Source organism: Musa acuminata, chromosome BXJ2-4 (assembly GCF_036884655.1).
Source record: "Musa acuminata AAA Group cultivar baxijiao chromosome BXJ2-4, Cavendish_Baxijiao_AAA, whole genome shotgun sequence".
In the NCBI taxonomy this organism is placed as follows: domain Eukaryota; kingdom Viridiplantae; phylum Streptophyta; class Magnoliopsida; order Zingiberales; family Musaceae; genus Musa; species Musa acuminata.
The window spans coordinates 46462346-46483670 of NC_088341.1; the positions used below are offsets into that span (position 1 = coordinate 46462346).

A 21325-nucleotide genomic window follows, 5' to 3' on the forward strand; every position below is an offset into this window, starting at 1 on the left:
AACAACCAAATTAATCAACAAAATCTATATATTTCAATGCCGATAGTTCTATTGATTATTAATCGATCATATTTTCTTCAATGGTATTATTCCAAAATCATTCTATTCAAACTATATCTTTCTTGGCCCGAATTTTCAGAAAACAAAGCTAAAAGCAATAGCACCGACGAAGGTGCTTAATTTGCAGGCATATATACATACAACCTAGTTTCTTTAATTAGGTGACAAATCCAACCTAATAAGCACCAAATGATTCTTGTATTATGTGAGATTGATCCAGTGCTTGGTTTTCTTACCAACATGACTCACTGTTGTTGGGTGATGAACATTGCAATCCTAGGCCATTTCATTCCCATTCGGCTACTCTGCAACCTACCATCGAGTGAACTTCAAATTACAATACATGTGAAGCACCCAAAGGAGCACAAGAACAGAGAAGCACCACTTCATTCCCATTACAATTCTATATATATATATAAGGTTACATGTTTCAATAATCTAAAGAGAATGGTTAGATATAAAGAATGAAGACCAATCTAGGAAGGACGGCCTCGTGTATCTTACAACTTGCCACAAAGGGGTCAACGTAGGAAGATAATCTGCAGGGTTTGAACATAAGCAGCAGTATCAATCTAAGAGATTTGATTTCGATGCAAAGAAGAAATGCTGATATGCATAAAGGTTTAGCTTTAGCTTGCTCAAAAACTATTTGCAGCAGTATGGTTTAGCTTGCTTGCTCAATCTAAGCAGCAGTATCAAACTATTTGCTTTAGCTTGCTCAAAAACCAGCTAGAAATTGACGATACACTAAATGCCAAGTAGAGACCAATTAAGATTCATGCCAATCTCATAGTTTCTTGATGCTAATGTGATGGTGTTGAGAACCATGCAGCCCATGAATGTAGAGAACATCTAGTGCGATGAGGCAGACTATAGAAAGCTCAAGGATTTAACCTCTTTCAAAAATTAAAAACTCTATATAAGACCGACAGCATGACAATCTCATAAGAACTTGTTGCATTATGGCAATACAAGAGGCTTGGGACATTATGGCTTGTATAGCAATTAAGCCTTCTCTGAAACATTCCAATCTGAGTCATGGATCCTTCGAGCAAATCATCCTAATAAGGCTTACTACCTCTAGTGCTAATAGCTTTCATCTCTGGGGGGTCTTCAGATCAAGATACACAGGAGCAATATCAAAATCATCATCCTTACTAAAAAAACTTGGAGTTTGACGGTGATTAACATATATGCATCATATTTAGTAAAATGCTCGTTTGTAGTTTATACTTGGCTTATATTTTACTTCAGATGGAAAAAAGATGCAATTCCTAAGAGTTCCTCTACATCCAATTTATGGCACCATGAATCAGATCAGCGTTACTGACAACATTTCCAAGCAAAATAAGCAAATATGATAATCAACATATCACTAGAAAATATAGTAAAAGCAGGCATACCTCACAAGATTTTGATTCCAAAACATGGTCTTTAAAGAAACCTTCACTAGAAGAATGCTTGATGGTAAGACAAAGAAAGAAATAATTTTTATCGGCCTTTATCAGCTTGCAACATTTTTCCACCCACTGCAACAACCTCAGAGTTCTTATGCTGAAATTTCATAAATTGACACCCCTTAATCAAAATGGACAACATATAAAGGAAACCAAAATTACTCAAATGGGAATACAACCTACTTTACCTTACTTTTCTTGTGCTTGTGAGTTTCTGTGGAATCTTCATTTCCCTCATGCTTCCGTTTCTATTACCAAATATCAATGAAGAAAGAGATAAAAACAAGAAAGCATAACCCAGTCATAACAGCAGAACAAGATGAAAGAAGAAAAAGATATAATAGGAACAGAAAGGAACCTCGTGATGTTTCAGGTGGTCACCTCCTGAATCGTGATGTCCACCTTTATCCTTCTTTTTTTCTTTATCTTTGTCTTTATCCTTGCTTCGATCTTTGCGACGATGTTTATGCTTCTTATGCTCCTTGTCCTTGTCCTTGTCCTTGTTCTTATCTTTGTCTTTGTGCTTCTTGTGCTTCCTATCCTTGTCTTTCGAATCTCCTTTTGATTTTGAAGAAATTGTAGGTGTTCCTTTTGCCGCCTGTAGTACATCACAAAGAAAAAAAAACACTTTTTCTATAGCCAGTAACTTAAATTTATGAAACCAAATGGGATCACAGAGTATGTACAGAAGGCAAATCAATAGGTGCTGTATCTCGCAGCAGAAAAGCTTGCCCTAGGAGCTCCAAATCAAATGGTTGTATGTGTGCTGTCGATTCTCTCAAGTATGGAGCATTGTGAAAGAGTTGATCCAGCTCCATCCCTTCTCCTTTCCGTATTTCCGTCTCTCCAACAACATTGTGAAGATAATGTGTATCCAAGATTGACAAGGGCAAATTTCTTTTGCAAAAAAAGTCATGATGTGTCAACAGCTTGTAGTGGTTTATTAAATCAACAGCACCAGTAAGCTCCCTAGGACCTGCAAATTCAATCAAGAACTGCCCCTTCAGAACTATAGCTTCAAAGGTAAAAGCAAATCATACATCTGAAGATCAACATAGTGATGACATAGATCCACACAGATAATGCAATTTTAAGCTCAATGCCACGACTTTTCCCCAACTTTTTATTTTTTTCAAAGCCTTCCTACAATGATGACGAGGATGAATAAATTTCCCCAAAGTGAATTGTCAACTAAAATTATAATTTGCGACATACAAAAAAAACTCTATAATACCCAAGCCGAAACTATAGGCAAGCAGGGGAGAAGAATCAGTGACCTTGATAACCTATTACATAATACATCATTACAAAACCCCAGTAACTTCAGTGCAACTCTTCCAAATAAAGATGGCTATCTTAAGGTTCGTAATTTCGTACCGTACCGACATTTCAAGCTCAGCTCGATACGAGCATACCGAGCAGTTCGCTCTGGTGTACCGCTTTATATATATATATATATATATATATGTTAAAAAATAAAAAAAAGAGCGATGTTGTCGAGGAGACATCACCTCGTTTCTTCTCCCCGCAAAACTTGGGCAACATCGCCGAGGTTGCTTCTGCCCGAGCAGATGAGGAGAAGTCGCCGACGACGTTGAAGCCTCGTCGCCTCAGATGAGGAGGCGACATCTCATATGCCAGCAGACCGGTGCCGACGATATCATTCAAAATTAAAATCCTTGAGCTATACTAACAAAGTTGATATTTGGAACACAATTCACTCAAGTTGCTATCAGAAGAACCAACTTCAGCTTGATGCTTTGCTCGATTTGAAATCAAAGTCAGAGAAAGAGCTAGATCTACTTCTAAGCTTGAAATAATGATTGGACCAATCATTATACAATAGTCAATCATGATTGACTCAGATATTATAAAAAGTGTGTCAACGTCATTACTGAACAATCATATAGCAGAGTTGAAACCACAAAGTATCATCTTAATGTGTGGAACATTATAAGTAATGCTCAAAAATTCAAATGATCACTAATATGTTTGTGTCTGGTCCACAGTCTTTTGTGGTTAAACCAAAGTTCAACCAGTGCAAGATATATAATTCTATATTTTGGCCTTCGTGAATTCCGACTTAACATAAATCACTTCATGTCTCTAACATTGTTTGTGTTAGCTCGCGCGCGCACACACACACACACACACACACACACATATACATACACATACATATATAGATATATACATATATATATACATATATATAAGTACATCATACTATATATATATATATATGACGTGAAGTTTTCATATATCTGTAAGTTTTCATTTGACCGTTCCTTTCATGTAAGAGGAATATTAAGGTCCAAAAGTAATTGGAAGATATATCACAGTCTCTACAACCGCTTAAAGTCAAATATCCATAAATCAAATATGTATGGCATGCGAGTATATGGTGGTCCATAGCTTAAGCTTCCTAAAGGTTTGCTTACTGCCCAGAAAATGGCCCATGCGCGTAAACAACCACTTATTACAACAAACAATGGCCTCTTACCAACAGCACAGAACTCATCTTTTTATATCCGCTTTACAAAATGCCAAAGATTTTCTCTATCAAGGTTAGCAAGAAAAAACACTCCCTTCAGGTATATATATGCCACACCTTTCACATTCCACAATGCCATAAGTGCCCTGAATAGCTTCTCAGACACCAACAGTAGATCAAAGAAAAATGGAATTAATGCATCAATCACCTTTATTCATCTCCACCATTTAATGACTTTCAACAAGCACCATTTCCTATTAATATGTGTTCAGAACCTCAGAAATTAAATGCCCATGGCACAAAGCTCCCTATGGAGCACATTGTGCAAGAAGATGACTGGTCAGTTATGAAAGGTGCTTGAAAATTTTCTCTAAGAAAGAAGACACAGTATGCAGTTGACTCTCGAACAAGGACACATCAAATGCAAATAAGAAAGAATAAAACGTTGATGAGATTCATTAACAGTTTTCAGGGATTACAAATAATTTTAACACAGGGAGGATGGAAACTACTGAATAAGCAAAAGTTAAACTCCGTACTTCAACATTTGAAGATGCAAAGAAATCAAGAAATGAAGAATCTATAGCTGACTCAAACTCAAGTATTACAGATTCCCTGTGAAGTAGCAAAAAAATTGTAAAGAAAATAGGTCTAAGCTTAATTGTTCTTTTTAAATTATATACATCATTCATCCAGCATCATCTTTAGCATTTCATACTTTTTTTCTCTCTATGGTAAGATCTGATAAAAAGCATGCTTATCTCAGCATGGTTCAACTTTGGACTGCCTTGTCGATTGATTCAGAAATATCAAACCAATCAAAAAGAAGCTAATGATTTGTTTGATCCAAAAGCAGGTCCAAAAGTAATGTAATAGAAAGGAAAAAAGGCTTATCTAGGCCTTTTTTTTTTAAGTGTTTGAAAAAGACAAAAAATAAAAAGACAACCTCATCTACAAGCATGGTGCAGGAATGATCAGATCTAGGATTGATGTAGCGGAATGACTTTCACTTGTACATATGTGATAGATATTTAATCTCTAACATAAACCAACCTAACTATACGATAAGATCTGTTGAATCACCTTCCCGCTGCAATTATTTATTATTTAACCAAGTTCAAAGATGAATGTACAATCATGCTGAAGGAAACATAACACATTACGACAATAGCCATGTTACTAGTTTTGATGTAAAAAATGAAAACTATGTGAAAGTAAAATGACTCATCATTTTTTTTAGTATAAAACAACAACTTTACCTCTTCCAAACTTCTTCCCTTCAGGATCCATCCTATCAAAGCGGAAAATATATGGAAGCCATCTTCCTCTGGCATAAATAGACTATATGATCAAATCCAAACTTCTTATGTCACCATAACTAACAAATAAAGAATAGTAGAACAACTTAATAACCTTGCACAGTTAAAATGAACAAAACTAGAACTAAAAAGTCAAACTAATCTGTAAAGGATACAAAAGGCACTTTTACACCAAACAGCATGTGAAAGACATTTAATTGTTATTTTATTGTGAAAGTTAATCAGTTGTATAACCATCAAACATTAGCTTATTTGAAATGCTTCATTAATAATGGCTTTCAAGTTTCCTAAGCATCCCCAGGTGACGAACCTATCCTATGACACAGGTGACACCTGGAGTTGGACAGTGCATCCAAATTGAAACTCCAGATTGCAATGTCACTAAATATGCATCAACTTACAGTTAATCGATTGGGTTAACAGATCAGGCTACATAACAGGATTTAGATTAGACTTGAATAGGAACAACCCACACATTAACTGTTCAGTAGATCTCTTAGAACGAATCTTCCAAAAGACGATCAATAACCAGATATCACGTGTCAACGACAGGACCTAAATGGAGTACATACCAACGAATCAGAACGTGCATGGCGAAGAAGGCATTTCATCAAACAAGTGGGTAGAGCTAGCTTAGGCCTTTCTCGTCCAGCACGCTTGCTTTTCAAAGATCAGCGGCGAGCATATGGGGATTCCGCTCCAGGACGGATGAGGACAACGAGAAGCGACCCAGGACACGACGTCGAGGAAATAGGAGAAGATGGAAGTCCGACAGAGGAGGAGGTCCAGAGGAGCCCCGGGCGGTGGAGCAGTACGGCGACGGCGTCGGAGATGTGGCCACGGGAGGACGCGGCTTCTCCCGTCGACACGGTGAGGAGGCGATGCAGGAGAGGTCGCAGCTACGAGGCGGTGATCGCGGAAGGAGACGGGAAAAGGGGCTCGATGGTAGGAAGCCCTAATAAAGTGGAGTCGGAGCCGATAAGCTTTCACACCCTGTCTATTTATATATTACTCGTCCCCATAATTAAGTGCATCACAACACAATACAGATTTCCTTTTTCTTTTCTTTGTTGTTTTTGGTACGAAAAATATCATTATATATATATATATATATAGTTTCGGATTTTCTTTATTAAAATTAATTTAGTGATATTATTTCATTTAATATTTTTCCAATAAAACAAATTACTATATTCAGTCCAAAGGAAACAACAGACAAATCTCGGGTCACCGTAACCGATATAGACGGGCCGGGTCGAGGGAGTGCAAAACGTTGAACCGGACCGGGTCGAAGCCTGGGCCAAGTCAATTCTAATTTGATTTGGGTTGGGTTCGGATCCGATTGGGTCTAATTGTGGCCTAACAGTCCAATAAACGACGAATTTTCTCGAATTTTCCATTCCGGTTTTTCCTTAAGAAATATGAAATCTTGAATGCGTTTTCTTTTATTTTTCTATTTGTATATATGATGATTTACTATTGTCATCGAAGCATATGTGAGAATCAATGGATAAGAGCTGTAATAACACGACTCATAATGATAGGTTTTAATCATATAATAACATATGATGTGGAGGTGTTATGAATTTTAATCATATCCTAAATCTTATCATGATTATATGAAAGATAATGTATGAATAATTTAATTGAGTTTGAAAAATCACAACTAAGCCTACGGTCATAAAAAGAAAATCACTAATTCTCATATATGATTTTATTTTCATCTCATCGTCAATGTTTTTATCGACTAAGCTAATTAATATTATATATAAAGAATTTATCATGTTTCTAAATATATTATTTTCTTTTAATATAAGAAATATGTAGGAATATAAAAATTACAATAGCATAATTATAACACTGTATAAATATCAAAATATATAATGTAAGATACATAAAATAAAATAAAAAAAAAGAATCGCATGACATAAACTAGGATTAATTTTTGCCTGCCTTCTTCCTGCACTCAGCAGTCTTCTCAACTTCATGTTTTAATCTGGAGACTTGTGAGGTGCCTGCAGATGGTCAGAGAGAACACAGGTCAGTAAGAAAAGCATTCATGAAGATCACCAATTGGGGATTTTGCACCAACAGGAACATCAATGATGATGAAGAATTTGTCTTTGTCTGCTTTCAGCTCCTCTGATCTGGGTTAAATCGTGCAAAGACAAACTCTCATTGAAGTTTCATCCTTTCATACCACTGTTTGATCTGTGTGAGAAACAGCTGGTCCCCTGAACCTATGACAGTACTGGAAATCAATGACCAGAAGAAAACCAAGGCATGTACTGAGTGGGGGGGTAAAAGAAGAGGAATGTCCGAAAGGCTTTGGATGCTGGGATGTCTCGTGATTGATCTTTAATGGTGATGCTGCAACAGTGATGATGGCATGTCGGTTTTAGGTTCATGTGATCGTGACCATCACGGCTTCCTTGTACAATTATTGGCAAGAAGCTTATGGGTGAGTGTTGATACAACCAAGACGAACAACTTAACCTCTAGCATTTGATTTGCTTACTTGTGCTTCAGGTGGCATGACCCAATTTTTGACCTAAGAGCTCTCATTGCAATCGGGCTGGAAACGCAAACGAGGGGGTGAGGAGATGTCGAGCTTCTCGTTCCCGGAGCGCCCGGCGACGGAGATCATCGGCGCTCTCGCCCAGGTGGGCATCGCCGCCTTGAAGCTGGAGGACCTCGCCAATCCCTCCGCCGACCTCGTGTGCACCCTCTACTCCAACTTCCTCGCCTTTGCCGACCCCCTCGGGTAAACACTCTGCCTCCTACCCTTTTACCCTAACCCTAACTCCTGATCTCTTGTTCCCCCCTCGCTTCGCAGCGAAGAATCGGATATACAGATCGCTTTCGGTGCTCTCGAGCTTCTGGATAACCCCGACCACTATGTGGACGCCATCCGGACCTTCAATCTGTACCGCAAGATCAAGGGCATGCTCGCCTCCATCCGGTTCGGCAGCTTTAATCTTCGTGATCTCATCAAGCCTGACACCAAGCGCACTCTTCAGATCCTTAGCACCATCGTCAACTTCATATATTACAGGTGAGAATCCTACCGAATGAACCGTGAAAAGTATCTGGCCTTTGGATGTTGAATGGTTGATCTCTCCGTGGGATCCTTAGGGAGGAGAAGCTGAACGTGCTGTAGCCTATTGTCGATCAATTCCCTGCATATGAGGAACGAAGGGCGGATCTCGAAGCAAAGATCGCTGAGATCTTTTCTTCTTCCTTTGCATCCACTTTAATTTGGCTATGATAGCCATATTTGGTATAATGGGTCGAGTGATAATGATCAGCTTGTTACTTGAATGTTGCAGGTTAACAAGCTGATTTTGGACCATGAAGTTGCACGACAGATGGAAGAGCCGACAGTTCAGCAGTTGGATGCAGAGGTCAAGGATCTGCGACAGATTATTCAGAATTATAACAAGCAGCAGATGTCATTGAAGACGATGGCCAAAGCACTCAAGGAGAAGACTGATGCTATTAATGACAAGGTTGTTTTTCCATTCCTTGCATTCCAGATTTATGACTAAGTCAGTGGATTAAGATTGTATAATATGTGTTTTTATAACTTGATACATGTCTTAACAAATGTAATATGCACCTTTGCTCGAGTGGACGTTGGCAAAATTCTCCACGAGTTAAACGTAATTATAAGCTTGTCCGTTGTGTCCTCTAAGATGTACCGCCCAAATGCTTAGTGATGCATGGCCTTTAATGTATAAAAAGTGGCTAAATAATGTTCCAGTCATATGGAATTTTGGGTAGCTAAATATGCACAACTCTATCCCCACATGTGGAAAGGATATTTACAACGTAAAACTTTCTGAAGAAGATTGCAACTATCAACATTTCTGAAATGTAAGTTTTGTTCGAATTCATATTTTGCAGAAAAGGACATGATGGTGTTCGAGTTAAGTTTTGTACCCAGTGATGCCAATACTGTTGCGAGTCAGTCGGAGGTTTTTCAATATTTTAGGTCGTTAACATCTGGATGATCATGTCATGGAAATTTATAAGGAGGTCTATAAGTAAATGTCATCCATTTGTCATCAGCAAAAAGGTTATATGCTGTTGCTCACTCCAAAATCCAAACCCACTCATTATCAAAGGACTGCTTGTATATGCACTGGGCCCTAGAAATTCAAATTAAAATCAGTCTTGCGGGAAAAAAGGTAAATCTAAAAACATATTACACAAACTAACAGTGTTGCCTGCTCATAATTATATTGTTTCACTTTCACTTTTCAAACATCTGCAAACATTATACACTTACCTTGATATCTGGCACGCATAATTTTCTATCTTTCAAGGATTTTATTCTTTTGGTCTCGCAAATACATCATCATTCAATTTTGGAGTCATTTTTAGATCTCAATTGTTTACTGAAATGGCATTGCTGCTGCTGCTTTGTTAGCTTATTTTTGGCTCACCGAGTGGCCTTTGGATAATCAAATTTCATGATATGTTTTGTAACCGGATGAAATTAAGAAATAACCCCTTATATAGAAGATCTCCTTTAAGATCAAACGGTTCCATCGAATTGAGTATGACAGTATGTGTGATAGCATCTACTATACTAGGAATATCAATGAACCCAATTCTTGCAATTGCTCAGGATGCCCTCTTTTAGCTTCTAACACTGAGAATTGATACACTTTGTTATGGCTTGCATATGATGATAAAATACATAGTTTGATTGTTAACTTTTATCTTGCAGATCTCTCAAGCTGATTTTGAGTTAGTGAAGAATGCCCAAGAAAACTCCAAGTTGTCATCTAAAATTGTTCAGTCCCCTGACAAGCTACAGGTTCAATATTCAGATACCACTTTCTTGTGTAGAATTTATCTTTTTGTGAAATAAAAAAAAATGATATGATTCTATGTACACATAGATGTAACGATCATGTAAATTGAATGTTTCTTACTATGAAGTTGCAACTCAGAACTATGGAATAAGAAAGAAAATAAAGTATGTTTTCAATCATACTAAAAATGATTTTTTGAATGACTAGTGGAACCTCAAGGATTTTAGTTGCTAATAATTTATAAGCCTCTTAATGATAGAGAAATATTATTTACTACATTACAAACCAAATCGATTTATCTAACATCTCAGATTGCCATGAAGATAAATTCTTTGGATTTTTATGATCACATACACTTACAAAGAGTTAAGAATGATATTTTGATACAAAATGCAAGTCTGAAGTTTCTTAAGACTTGGAAGTTTCAAGGCAGCATTTATACTTTGTGGTTTTTTGCGTTGATAACTTTATCTTCATAATAATGGCCTTATATCTATTTAATTTTACTTCCGCCGGCAATCTGGAGTAAGAATCCAGTATTTTAGATAGTTGTCTTTCATGTAATAATATCAAGTAACTCTTGATATCTAAATTTTTTCCAAAGAGGGCACTTGAAGAGAAAAAGTCATATCGAACTGAGGTGAAGAACTCTGAAAGGTCAGCCATGCAGAGCGTTCAAGAGAAAACTTCCACTTTGGAGGTGTACTCAAAGGTATGGTAACTTTTTGTTTCTTTTAGCAAATATGTATTACCTCTATGATTATATACCTCAAACAAAACTTTCATGATCTTTTTAATCTAAGTTCCTGATGGTGAATTTTCTACTCCTTGATGCTTATAGTTTTCTAGTCACATGAGTACATGTTGCTCTTCACTTCCTATGAAGGAACATGTGCATGCATGAGGGTTTGGGAGTCCTTGACTTTTGAACGTCAATGGAAGTATAGAACACTAATTCGTTGGGCTTTAACTGTGGAGCAGTGTCTACCTCAGGAGCAGTAGAGGTGTGAGGAAGCAAAGAAGACAGAGTGACAGCCAAGAAATATCTGAGCTTGGATGACCAGGCATCGGAATTTATAGCAAGAATTCTGTCCAAGTTGAAAAATCTTGACATAATGATAGCAGGACTTTTCTTCCAACTTGGAAATTATTGTTTTAGCCAAGAAAATAGTTCTTTAGTTTATTTTGAGCTTTAGCGTAGAAGGCATGTTTGACTACAGGACTTCATGGCTCCGGTGCTTTTTCAAAACAAGTTTTGAAATATTACTAACTATATGCTGTCAGGCTCCTGCAACAGGAAATAACCCTCAGATGCTAAGTTTGACAGTCAGATTTATTCACTTTTGTAATCCATTTCTGTTGTTGGCATTGCATTAATATTCATGTTAATATAGGTCTCTATTGAAAATTGAAATATCAATATATTGATAACATGTAGTTGTTGTATGTGATAAAAAAATATATATATGTGATGGAGTCGTCACAAGGATTAAGACAACAAGAGCATCTAACAATTTCCCTGTCATATCTCCGGTGTGTCAACAATCAACTTTAAAGTCCTTTTTGCGCTTAAAATAGATGAACTTATCAGACACATTTAAGAAGAACTTTCTAGTTGTATTTGGTTTTGGTGGCGACCACTTTGTGAGATTGACTCTAAACTTGATCTGTGAAAATAAGAAATTAAGGCATCTAAACTGAAGTATGGGAGGACCGAAAGTGTTAACTGCAACTTAAGAAATGCAAAGAGAAGTGTCAAAGGCATAACTACAAGGAGTTACCCAAAGCAAAAGCTTTTGGTATATGGATCTGCAAACAACACCAACGAGTCTTAATATATGGGATCTATTATTCACCGGAAAGGGTGATCTGAAGAATATATTGCTTATGGACTTAGATGGGATGGTTTAGGTGGAGAGGAACATATGTAATATTTTGAGACTATCTTGTAAGATGATCCATTGGGTTCATCTGTTGGACCTAGGACAATAAATTTGGCTCTGGTAATGACCCTACTTGCACTAGCTTGTTCACCTCACCCAAATTTGCATGATAGTTTGGAATCATTAGATCAGTGAAATATAGATCTCATTGAGAGCTAGCTAACCGGAGAAATTAAAAGGTCCATGTATCTCAATATGCAAGAACATATTTGTTTAATTTTACTCGGCAATAGATACTGTTAAGCAGAGTGTATTTGAGCACTTGAATAACTTTTTTTTTTTTTTTGTAGATTTGGCATACAATTTGTATCTTATTTTTTCTTGTCACTGGTATTCGCCAGGTAAATTCTGCTAAAACTCTTGAGAAGGATGTCAAAGCTTTGAAAGTTAAGTTGAGTGACGAACGGGTTTCTATCATGGCTGTCGAAGCAAAATTGGTTGAGAAGCAAGGGAAAGGTAGTTCTTTGGAATTTTTTTGTTACCATCTATGTATGACTTTACACATTGTCAATTACTGAATTGTAGTGGAGAAAAGTTGAAGTTTCGTTTTCTTAAAATAGTTTTTTTTTTTTTGTTGCAAAATGAATGTCAGCTAAACAAGCTGAGGAGCTGATCAAGGCTGCGGAAACAGAGATGGAATGGTAACAAAAATGGAAGCTTAATACTGTGAAGGCAGATGGAATGGAATGGAATGGAATGGAAGCTTAATGAAGGCATGCAGATGAAACTCAGATGAAACTCAGAAGCTTAATACTGTGAAGGCAGAGATGGAATGGAAGCTGCAATGCCTGGAGCCCAGGGAAAGGAAAGCTGAAGCTATGGTTACAAAGGTATATACTCTTTGATTCCTTGTGAAAAGATTTAAAGTTGTTTAAACTGATTAAGCATGTTTAACACCTCAGTCTGGAATAATAGCATTATTTGTTCGACATCCGCGTATCGGTCCCTTTGAAGTCGCTAATGCTGATTCGGACAAATCTTTTCCAATTTTGGACCTGACACTTCTGGCTGGGTGAGTGTTGATACAACCAAGACCAACAACTTAACCTCTAGTGTTTGATCTGCTTGCCAGTGCCTCAGGTGGCTTGAACAAATAGATCTAAGAAAGATCTATTTTTTCAGAAAAAAAAATCCAAAATAAAATATAAATGAACAATAATTATATACTTTATTCAGATGTTTTCATCCTAGAATATCAATTTATTTCAAATTTAAGTTAATATTTTTTTTCAATATTATTTTAATCAAAATTGATGAAACATCATAAAAAAAACTCAGATTAAATTTGCAAGTTATGAACTATGTAACCTAGAAAAAACATTTGTCTATAAGATTTTAAATCAAAAGATCTCAAGAAAAAAACAATATAATTTTACCTGACAAAATTCTTACATCAAGAAAAACAAATAATACTTTCATACACTAATTTTTTAATCAAAAAAGATAAACGAATATGATGGAGAACTATCAAAGTCTTTTCTTTACCGACTAAGCTAACACGATTACAACACCAAATGATCCTAAATTTTCAATTTTAAGCAGATGTTTTTCTCGTTTTCTTTCTCGATCTTTGATCGCTGGGTTTTTAGGCACAAACACCGCCCTATTTAAGATGCCGTCACTTCAGTAAAGCATCACGCAGCGACGGCAATCCGCGAGCTGTTCCTGTAGAGTACCAGTGGGACGAAGCCGGTGTCCGCATCGTCAAACAAGTCTGCTGCCTATCGAGTCAATTCCTTCCGCCTGTCTTCGCCTGTCAGTCAACCTTCTGCTCCTTCGTAGGCAGTTCAATCGTTGAACTTTGTGGATGTCGGTTGGCCTCTCCTCCAATTTGCTTCCCTAAAGATATTTTTTTGATCTTGTTCAGGGTAATCCGTCCCCCGGGGTTCCAAGTGTGGTTGAAAGGAGGTTGCTTCTGCCCCTTTGAGGAACTCTTGGCCTCCTTCTGCAATCGCGAGGCGTGGAGATGGCGGTGAGTTCTTTTCGGTTCATGCTGTACGCCGATTCTCCATGATTGTTTGCTTTGTCCTGCCACTTCGGGCCATAGCGAGTAAGAAAGTTGCGATCTTGGAGGGTTTTGGAATCGTTCTGTTGTTGCGTTCCTTTTCTTTTCTGTGTGATTCATCGTCTTTGCAGTACTTCTTTGTTGTGTTTTTTTATGTGTTACTCTTCAATTTTTTATTTCTATGTTAGTATTACGAGAAGTCTATTGAAGATTTTATTTTTTGGAGTATAATTGGGTTTTGATGCTGGGGTGAGACTGATGAAGTTTTGATTTTTGGTCTAATTATCATAATATCATCCTTTTATTTCATTTGTCATGATAGTTTTTGCCTAGAGCTTTGCAAAGATTACTACCTAATAACTCATGAATATTCCTAACTGAAATGGATCAGATATCATTCTTTGTAGTGACTGTACTGATCGAATTGAAGCATAAGAGGGTTCAAGTTGTTTGGACTGGTCCGATCCTAATTTGGAATGCTGACACTTTTGAATGTTTCTTTAGCAGTAACATCGGTCCCTGTTTACTTAAATAGCTATCTGTTGTTTCTTGGATTTCATCATTTGCCATGGCTTTTAAGGTAAGAATTTAGGGAATTATGATGTTGCTTGTGTTGATTTCAGTGCTTGTTTAAGTTGATTGTTCTTATCTTCTTCCCCTGAAAAGTTTCAAGCGGATGACACTTCTAATTTTTTATGTGGTATTGAGATGGGGCATGCTGCACTTTCATGTGCATCATGTGGGATCTAGACAGCAATAATTGGAGGAATGCATTTAGAATTTTGTTGCCTAATTAACATCTGATCTCATCAATGCTGCTACTAAATGAGTATCACATATTTGATCTCTGCAATTTGGTTTGCTGCCAGTTAAGTTGTAACTTTCATCAAAAGCTTCTTTATGTTAGTTTCGTTAGTTGGATGCTAGTGAATTAGGAGGAAGTTCAAATACTTAGAAGTCATTTTCTTGTACCTGTTCATTCATTCCATTTTATGAACCAAAACCTTTTCAACAATAAGTGCCAGAGCTATTATGAGCCTTATATGGTTAGATGTCCTTTTCAGACACATTGACAAACTATGACAAGAAAAGCTCCATTGGTTCACCAATGAACTTGACATGATTGTTATTGCTTTGGTGTCTACTTTGTAAAAGGCTATAAAAAATAAAAAGTTGTACATCGATTCCTCGTCCATCCTGTCTAAACTATTTGATAGGCTAATGTAGATTACCCGGGAAAATACCCTGAATCTGTTTTCTTTACTGTCTAAACTATTTGATAGGCTAATGTAGATTACCTGGGAGTGGCATTCTTTGCGCAGATGAGCAGCTTCAACACATAGGCCGAATGCATTTTTGTACCCCTTGTAAAACAGCCGAAATCAACTATTTATTTTTGCTGTTTTCAATCTTCTTAGATGTCCTTTCTAGTTTCATGGGAGATTTGTTTGTTCACTTAGACAATAGCTTGTTTTGTTCCTCTGATGGGTAAATTTCTTTCAAATGTTAATCATGTTTAATAATTGTGTTTGTTGATATCGCCTGTCAAATCTTGTCTTCTATTGACACTTTTATATATGAAATGAACGATTAAAATGAGTGGATCGAGATGAAAACCTCTGTAAGGGTTCTGGGATTTTGTTCTTGTAAATTCACAACCTTCTGTTTAGTTTTTTTTCATTGTAGCAACATGCCCAACTTCCTGAAGCATTAAGTGCAAACTTGGAGGCTCCAAATCCCAAGGATGAGCCACATGCAAGCAGAGAAGATGATCTCCGCCAACCGACAGAATCACATTTACCTCATGTTGCTATTGCACATAAGCCCACCACAGAATCCCCTCTTCATAGGCATGGGTATCAACCAAATTCCAGTGAACATAGAAGGGCCGGTAGAACAAGTGGTGAATCTGACAATAGCATGGAGCGCTCTCCACTTCACCCCCATTATCATGTGAAAGCTGCAACTAGAGGTGGTGTATCTTCTAAGGGTTCATCAGTGAGTAGCCATGCACTTGCTTCAAATGTTGCAGGTAGATCGAGAACGAGGACTGGTGGCCGAGGTGCTGAAACTGTGAGTCTTTTCTTCTAATAATCAGTTTTTTTATATCGAAAAACCTGCATGCAATCATGTACAGAAAAGCTGTGGGACAGCCTGATAAAGGGTCATCTGTGCCAAAGTTTGGTGAGTGGGATGAAAGTAATCCTTCAACTGCTAATGGTTTCACTGGCATATTTAACAAAGTGAGGGAGGAAAAAAAGAGTGGATCAGCAAAAGCTACCATGATAACAAATGATACAATCTATCTATGTCAATGACCAAGATGGTAGTGGTGGGTCCTTGGTAAGCTGCCTATGCTTGTTCCTATGATAGAATAATTAGAGCTAAAACCTAAATTCGAAGGCTCACTAAGTGTAAGCCTGGTGAAGCTCATAAGTAAACTTCATTTCTTAACTTTTTTTTGTTTTATTTAGTCTTAAATGAGGCTCTTAAAGATTACCAGTTTTCTTATTCGTAATACTTGCTGTTGTAATTTGACTCTAGCACGCAATAAAACTAAAGGTGCTTGACACTTCCTTTTTTTATTTTTTTTATTGTTTTCTTTTTTGTGAATTTCATGTCCATGTATTATAACTTTTAAGAAATGGAAACAGTTTTTTGCTCAACGCATATTGGTTTTTTGGTTGATACAGTTTTACTTAAACTGCCCTTTATCAACATACTAAAAACACCAGTATCATCTCTGTGACTATCAAACTGCTGCTTTTTAATATCTCGTAAAGGGATTATTCCAAGACAGTAGAATTAGGTTTTTATCATGAATTATCTTGTAAACAATAAATTTGTCAATGTCGTTCATGGCAAAAGAAATTTACTAGCAACCACGGAAATGGAAGCATCGGTTTTCTTCATGAATACTCCAAGCAAAAATACTTTTTAACTACTGCACATGGGGTACATAAATGTCAGACATTTTCTAATTTCAAAAAAGTCTTTTTATATAAATTGCTTTTGGGGACGACGTACACAGCCAACAGCTTATACATTTCTCTCCATTTGAAGCAAACTGCTATTTGAAATAGAGCAGTAACAGCAACAGCGGCAATAACATTGTAATATCCCAACTATTTGAAATAGAGTGATACCAATTTTAGCCAAGTTTCCTTAATACAACTTTATCTGTGACCTATTACATTTTATTTACTCTAATTGCAACTATGGACTTCATATTTGAAATAAAACAATCTGATCTAGTTATACTTTGCTTTCTTCTGTCTTTGACAGAGCTGTTGCTTTGGCTGGTGCAAAAAATAAATAGTATTACAAGAAGATTCAGAGCTTCGATCCTGTAAATATCCTCAAAGAAGAGTCATGATATTTGCATCTGTTTGGAACTGCATGTTCCTCTGTGCTAGCGTGTGTAAGTACCGTACTGCATCCATGAACACGTTCTTTTCAATTTGTTGAATCTTCTATTTCTTGTTGCAATACTGTAAACGAGCATATTTTATCTTCTTCTGGTGTGATTTAAATGTCTTGTATTGTCAAATGCCTCAAAAAAAATTTCTTTATGTGCTCGGGCATCGTAGTTCTGTATATAAGCATGTTCCATGTTTTTTTAAGATTGAGTGTAAATAAGTCTGAAACTTTGAGGCCTTTTCAGTTTCCTAGGCTCCAACATCTTCCATGCACAATTGCTCAAGTTCTTGGCAAGTCTGCATTCATTAACTCACATCATTCTAGGTTTCGTAGGATGCCTCGGATTGCATGTGGCTTGTATCAAGTTTTGAACTCTTGCACAGTGCATCATGAACCTCTTGCTTTATCTTTCCCTGGTGTTGGCTGCAGATATAAGGTTTAGTCTTTAGGATTGTTCTCAGTACAGCAACTATAAGAAACCTCATGATCTAATATGCATAAGATAGGTGTAAGATATGCATTTAGTTGTTTATTATTCATTAGGAAGCAAGATTAGGGCTAAGCATATTGAGATTAGTGTCCACACCTCCAAATTATATTCGAGTAGAAACTAATCCTTTATATATTGCTATGTCACCCAATTACAACCATTGCCCCTTAGATCCTAGCCAATAAGAAATTAAACAAGTTCCTCCTTCATCGGTTAGCATGATAATTCCCCTCTCTGAATGCACGAGACACCTTATATTCCATAAAAGATGATAGTATCGCTAATTACATGTCGAATGATACCAGGGCGGATTTTTCTTATTATATGTAAGGTGTACCGAAACCTGAGCATCAGTTTGGACATGGATCTGTTGAATTCCTTTCCTTTTTCACTCTCTTCAAGCCTTCCTATATCGCACCTTCATTATAAATAATTAGTCTGTTGTTTGTGAATCTGCATTCAGTGACTGAAATAAACTCATCATTGTCCCTTGGAATAATCCCACTAAGTTGTTCCTGCACTGAACATTCACGGATTCACCTATCTCGAATGCAGGCTTAAATGGTTTCCGTTAGCTTATAACTTGAAAGATTCAGTCTTGTGGGAAGTGGTATTTTGCTGTCTGTTTTGGAGACTATCGGTCGACACACATAAATTGTCTAAGTGCATAACATGCATGCTTACCTTTGTTCACTAAACATTCTCTCATTGAAGATTATCGTCCAATATTATGGCATTTCCTCATGAAACTGATGTTTATCGCAAGAGATGTTAGTTGGTAGGGATGAACTTCATGTGTAAAATTGCAGAAAATCATATGTCAATCTACCGCTGGTCTGTAAGTCTTAAAAATGCTAGCAACACGCAACAGCTCAGTGAGAATGTTGTCTTGTGTGAGAACTTCATGCCTTACATGTAGCATAGCATGACATTGCATGTCAGGTTCAATAGGTCATTATCGATTCTTGCTTGTATTTCCTTTTAGATTAAAAGACAAATGAAATCCTTATTCTATCAACACATTAGTGTGGTATATTAGTGGATTTACTTTTCCTTTGCAGCTTTTGGTATGTCTTCGTATGTTAATTCGAAGGTGTGTCTATGAAAACATATCAAAGGATGAGATACAGAAGTTGTTTCCACCAGAAGTCCTACCTGAATTACAAAGATTACTCACCCTGCTCCTGCAGAAGTTTCAACGAGAATGGCGCGAAGATGTGCTCAAAGATCAGGTCAATCTTTTTCTTCAATCTACATAGGATCTATGTTTCCCTTTGCAGCATATGAGGGATGGTTATGCAGTTATTTTTTACCTTTTTTTCTGTAGCATGTAGAGCATGATTATACAATTATATTCTTGCTTCAGATATAGTCAAGAGATTTGTAGTGATAGACAATCCTTCCATTTGCTCTTTAGTTGAGAAGCATCAATTTTTTTGCTATATCAACAAGCAACTGTAATGAACTCCATATTGACAAAATAAGTGCTGCTTTTCCTTTGAACACCACTTTCTATTTGCAAATCATATAGAAAAATCGTAGGCCAACTTATGTTTTAATAAATTTTCTTTTCTGTTCTTCAGGTTTCTTTGCCTCGCCTGAAGGCAATGACATGTAATGTGGTAAATCAAAATCAAGATTCTGTGGAGCATGTTGCTGTTATGAATCTGAAGGTACAACCAATTAAGTTTTTTTTTCTTATTCTATGACATACAATATCCCTGATAACGTTGTCCAATTTGTTTTATTTTCAATCAATCGATTAAAACTGAAGGCAGAAAACAGGGCACACTGTAGATGTTTTCACTGTTATTTAATCAATGATGTCAATCCGAATAATTATCTTCTGAAGCCAATGAGAAAAGGCTATGCTAGTGTTACTCCTCTTGTTCTCAGCCTGAAGCTCATATTTTCTATTGTTTACCTAGCCTTCAGTATTCAGAACTAGATATAGGTTTAGTTTATGTCTGCACAAAACTAGAGAAAATGAGAAGTTCTTGGCTGAGAATAATTTATATAATAGCCACCTCTGCACAATCAGATGAAATAAACAGTGATTGAGATGCCCATCTAGATCAATTGTTTGCTCCTGAGGCTTTGCAATAGAAATGAGTAATATGGCATAGTTATTCAATTGTTTATAATATGTTGTACTACACCCATTTGTTCATTTCTACCATGTCTGTAATAATGCTTTACTAGATCCACTGGAAATGAAAGCTTGTGCTCCTGTACAAACCACTGATTTCAATCTTATTGGCTGTTAAATGCCAAGAAATTGTGGTTCTCACTATAGAAAAAACCAGATAAATTATGCTAATACTTTCGGAGTGGATATCTTGCAGCTCCAAGGTGATACACAGTCTTCATCTGGTGAAACACAGGTTAAATTCCAATTGGCAAGAGATACCCTCGAGACAATGTTGAAGTCTATGTACTTCATAAGAGATCAAATGTCCAGTGGGGTAAGCTAAAGTTTTACCTTGCAATCAACAGATAACTCATGCACGAACAGTCTCATTCTTGTTGATGCATTCACATGTTTAATGATTCGCTTCTCCAGGATGCTACCTCTAATGGACCTGGGCAAGAACAGGGAGCAGCCGAAACAGCCTTAACATAAAATCTTGGGATGCCTCGCCTATGTATTATAGTTTTCTTTCTTTGCTTAACACTGACATAATATTCTGTGTTCTTATTCTTCTCAATCCTGTGACTCTGGACTTTTGAAGCTACTTAGCAACCCTTTTGTTTCCCAACTAAACTCATCCAACTGTATCTATGTGTGTGTAGCATGGGGGCAAATACTGTCAATTAGGTTTTATTTTCAGAATGTGTTTTAGATCATTTTCAATTTATTCTAGAAGCAAAACATCTTATTCTTTTGAGAAGCAGGGAATTCATTGAAAACATGGATTATGTCCGAAACCATCCATACAATGTGCTGAACCGAGGTTGTGCCCTGTATCTTCCTTCGTTGAGTTCTTCCAAATAAATGTGGCTCATTAAGTTTATGAGAAATGTACATATCCCAGTGGTTAGTGCAGTGTTGTGTAGTTGACAAGTCTCAGGTTTGAAGCCATGTAAGATGTCTTGCATGCAGTATAAAGTATTACGGAAGGAAATTATATTTCTATATGTGTATAATGTTTGTTCAATCAAGATGCATGTGTATGCATATACATATACACATGTAATTTGATTCATGGTGACCTCTTGCTAGTTCTAACCACTCTTGACATGCAAGGTTCAATCCACCCAATCTATTGATCCCACAACCTATGATGAACAATCAACCATCAGGTTGTATGTGT

General features: G+C 36.8%; 2 protein-coding genes across 14 annotated transcripts; one reads left to right on the forward strand and one right to left on the reverse strand.

The window, feature by feature from the left end:
* Positions 1-420: 420 nt before the first annotated feature.
* Positions 421-6317, reverse strand: LOC135611292 (mediator of RNA polymerase II transcription subunit 19a-like). Of its 7 annotated transcripts, none has more exons than XM_065106913.1 (7): positions 5903-6317; positions 5271-5389; positions 2204-2493; positions 1876-2115; positions 1706-1765; positions 1464-1614; positions 421-599 (listed from the first exon to the last, which is right to left on the reverse strand). In XM_065106913.1, the coding sequence occupies exons 2-6, from the start codon at positions 5299-5301 to the stop codon at positions 1552-1554; spliced, it is 684 nt and encodes a 227-aa protein (XP_064962985.1). In that variant the 5' UTR covers positions 5302-5389; positions 5903-6317; the 3' UTR covers positions 421-599; positions 1464-1551. The 7 variants fall into 7 exon arrangements, with proteins under 7 accessions (XP_064962985.1, XP_064962984.1, XP_064962983.1 ...); XM_065106912.1 differs by having other exon boundaries at positions 5271-5338; positions 5903-6316; XM_065106911.1 differs by lacking the exons at positions 5271-5389; positions 5903-6317 and adding an exon at positions 3029-5258 and having other exon boundaries at positions 1899-2115; positions 2250-2493.
* A 1061-nt stretch (positions 6318-7378) lies between these two features.
* LOC103982248 (kinetochore protein NUF2 homolog) lies at positions 7379-20902 on the forward strand. 7 transcript variants are annotated; one of them, XM_065106920.1, is made up of 10 exons: positions 7385-7791; positions 7860-8094; positions 8167-8385; positions 8466-8529; positions 8660-8839; positions 10066-10155; positions 10758-10865; positions 12438-12552; positions 12689-12926; positions 12999-13027. In XM_065106920.1, the coding sequence occupies exons 5-9, from the start codon at positions 8699-8701 to the stop codon at positions 12739-12741; spliced, it is 507 nt and encodes a 168-aa protein (XP_064962992.1). In that variant the 5' UTR covers positions 7385-7791; positions 7860-8094; positions 8167-8385; positions 8466-8529; positions 8660-8698; the 3' UTR covers positions 12742-12926; positions 12999-13027. The 7 variants fall into 7 exon arrangements, with proteins under 7 accessions (XP_064962996.1, XP_064962992.1, XP_064962991.1 ...); XM_065106923.1 differs by lacking the exons at positions 7385-7791; positions 7860-8094; positions 8167-8385; ... (3 more) ...; positions 10758-10865; positions 12438-12552 and adding exons at positions 13686-13874; positions 13964-14068; positions 15788-16174; ... (3 more) ...; positions 20357-20476; positions 20575-20902 and having other exon boundaries at positions 12739-12926; positions 12999-13108; XM_065106922.1 differs by lacking the exons at positions 7385-7791; positions 7860-8094; positions 8167-8385; ... (3 more) ...; positions 10758-10865; positions 12438-12552 and adding exons at positions 13686-13851; positions 13964-14068; positions 15788-16174; ... (3 more) ...; positions 20357-20476; positions 20575-20902 and having other exon boundaries at positions 12739-12926; positions 12999-13108.
* Positions 20903-21325: the final 423 nt, after the last annotated feature.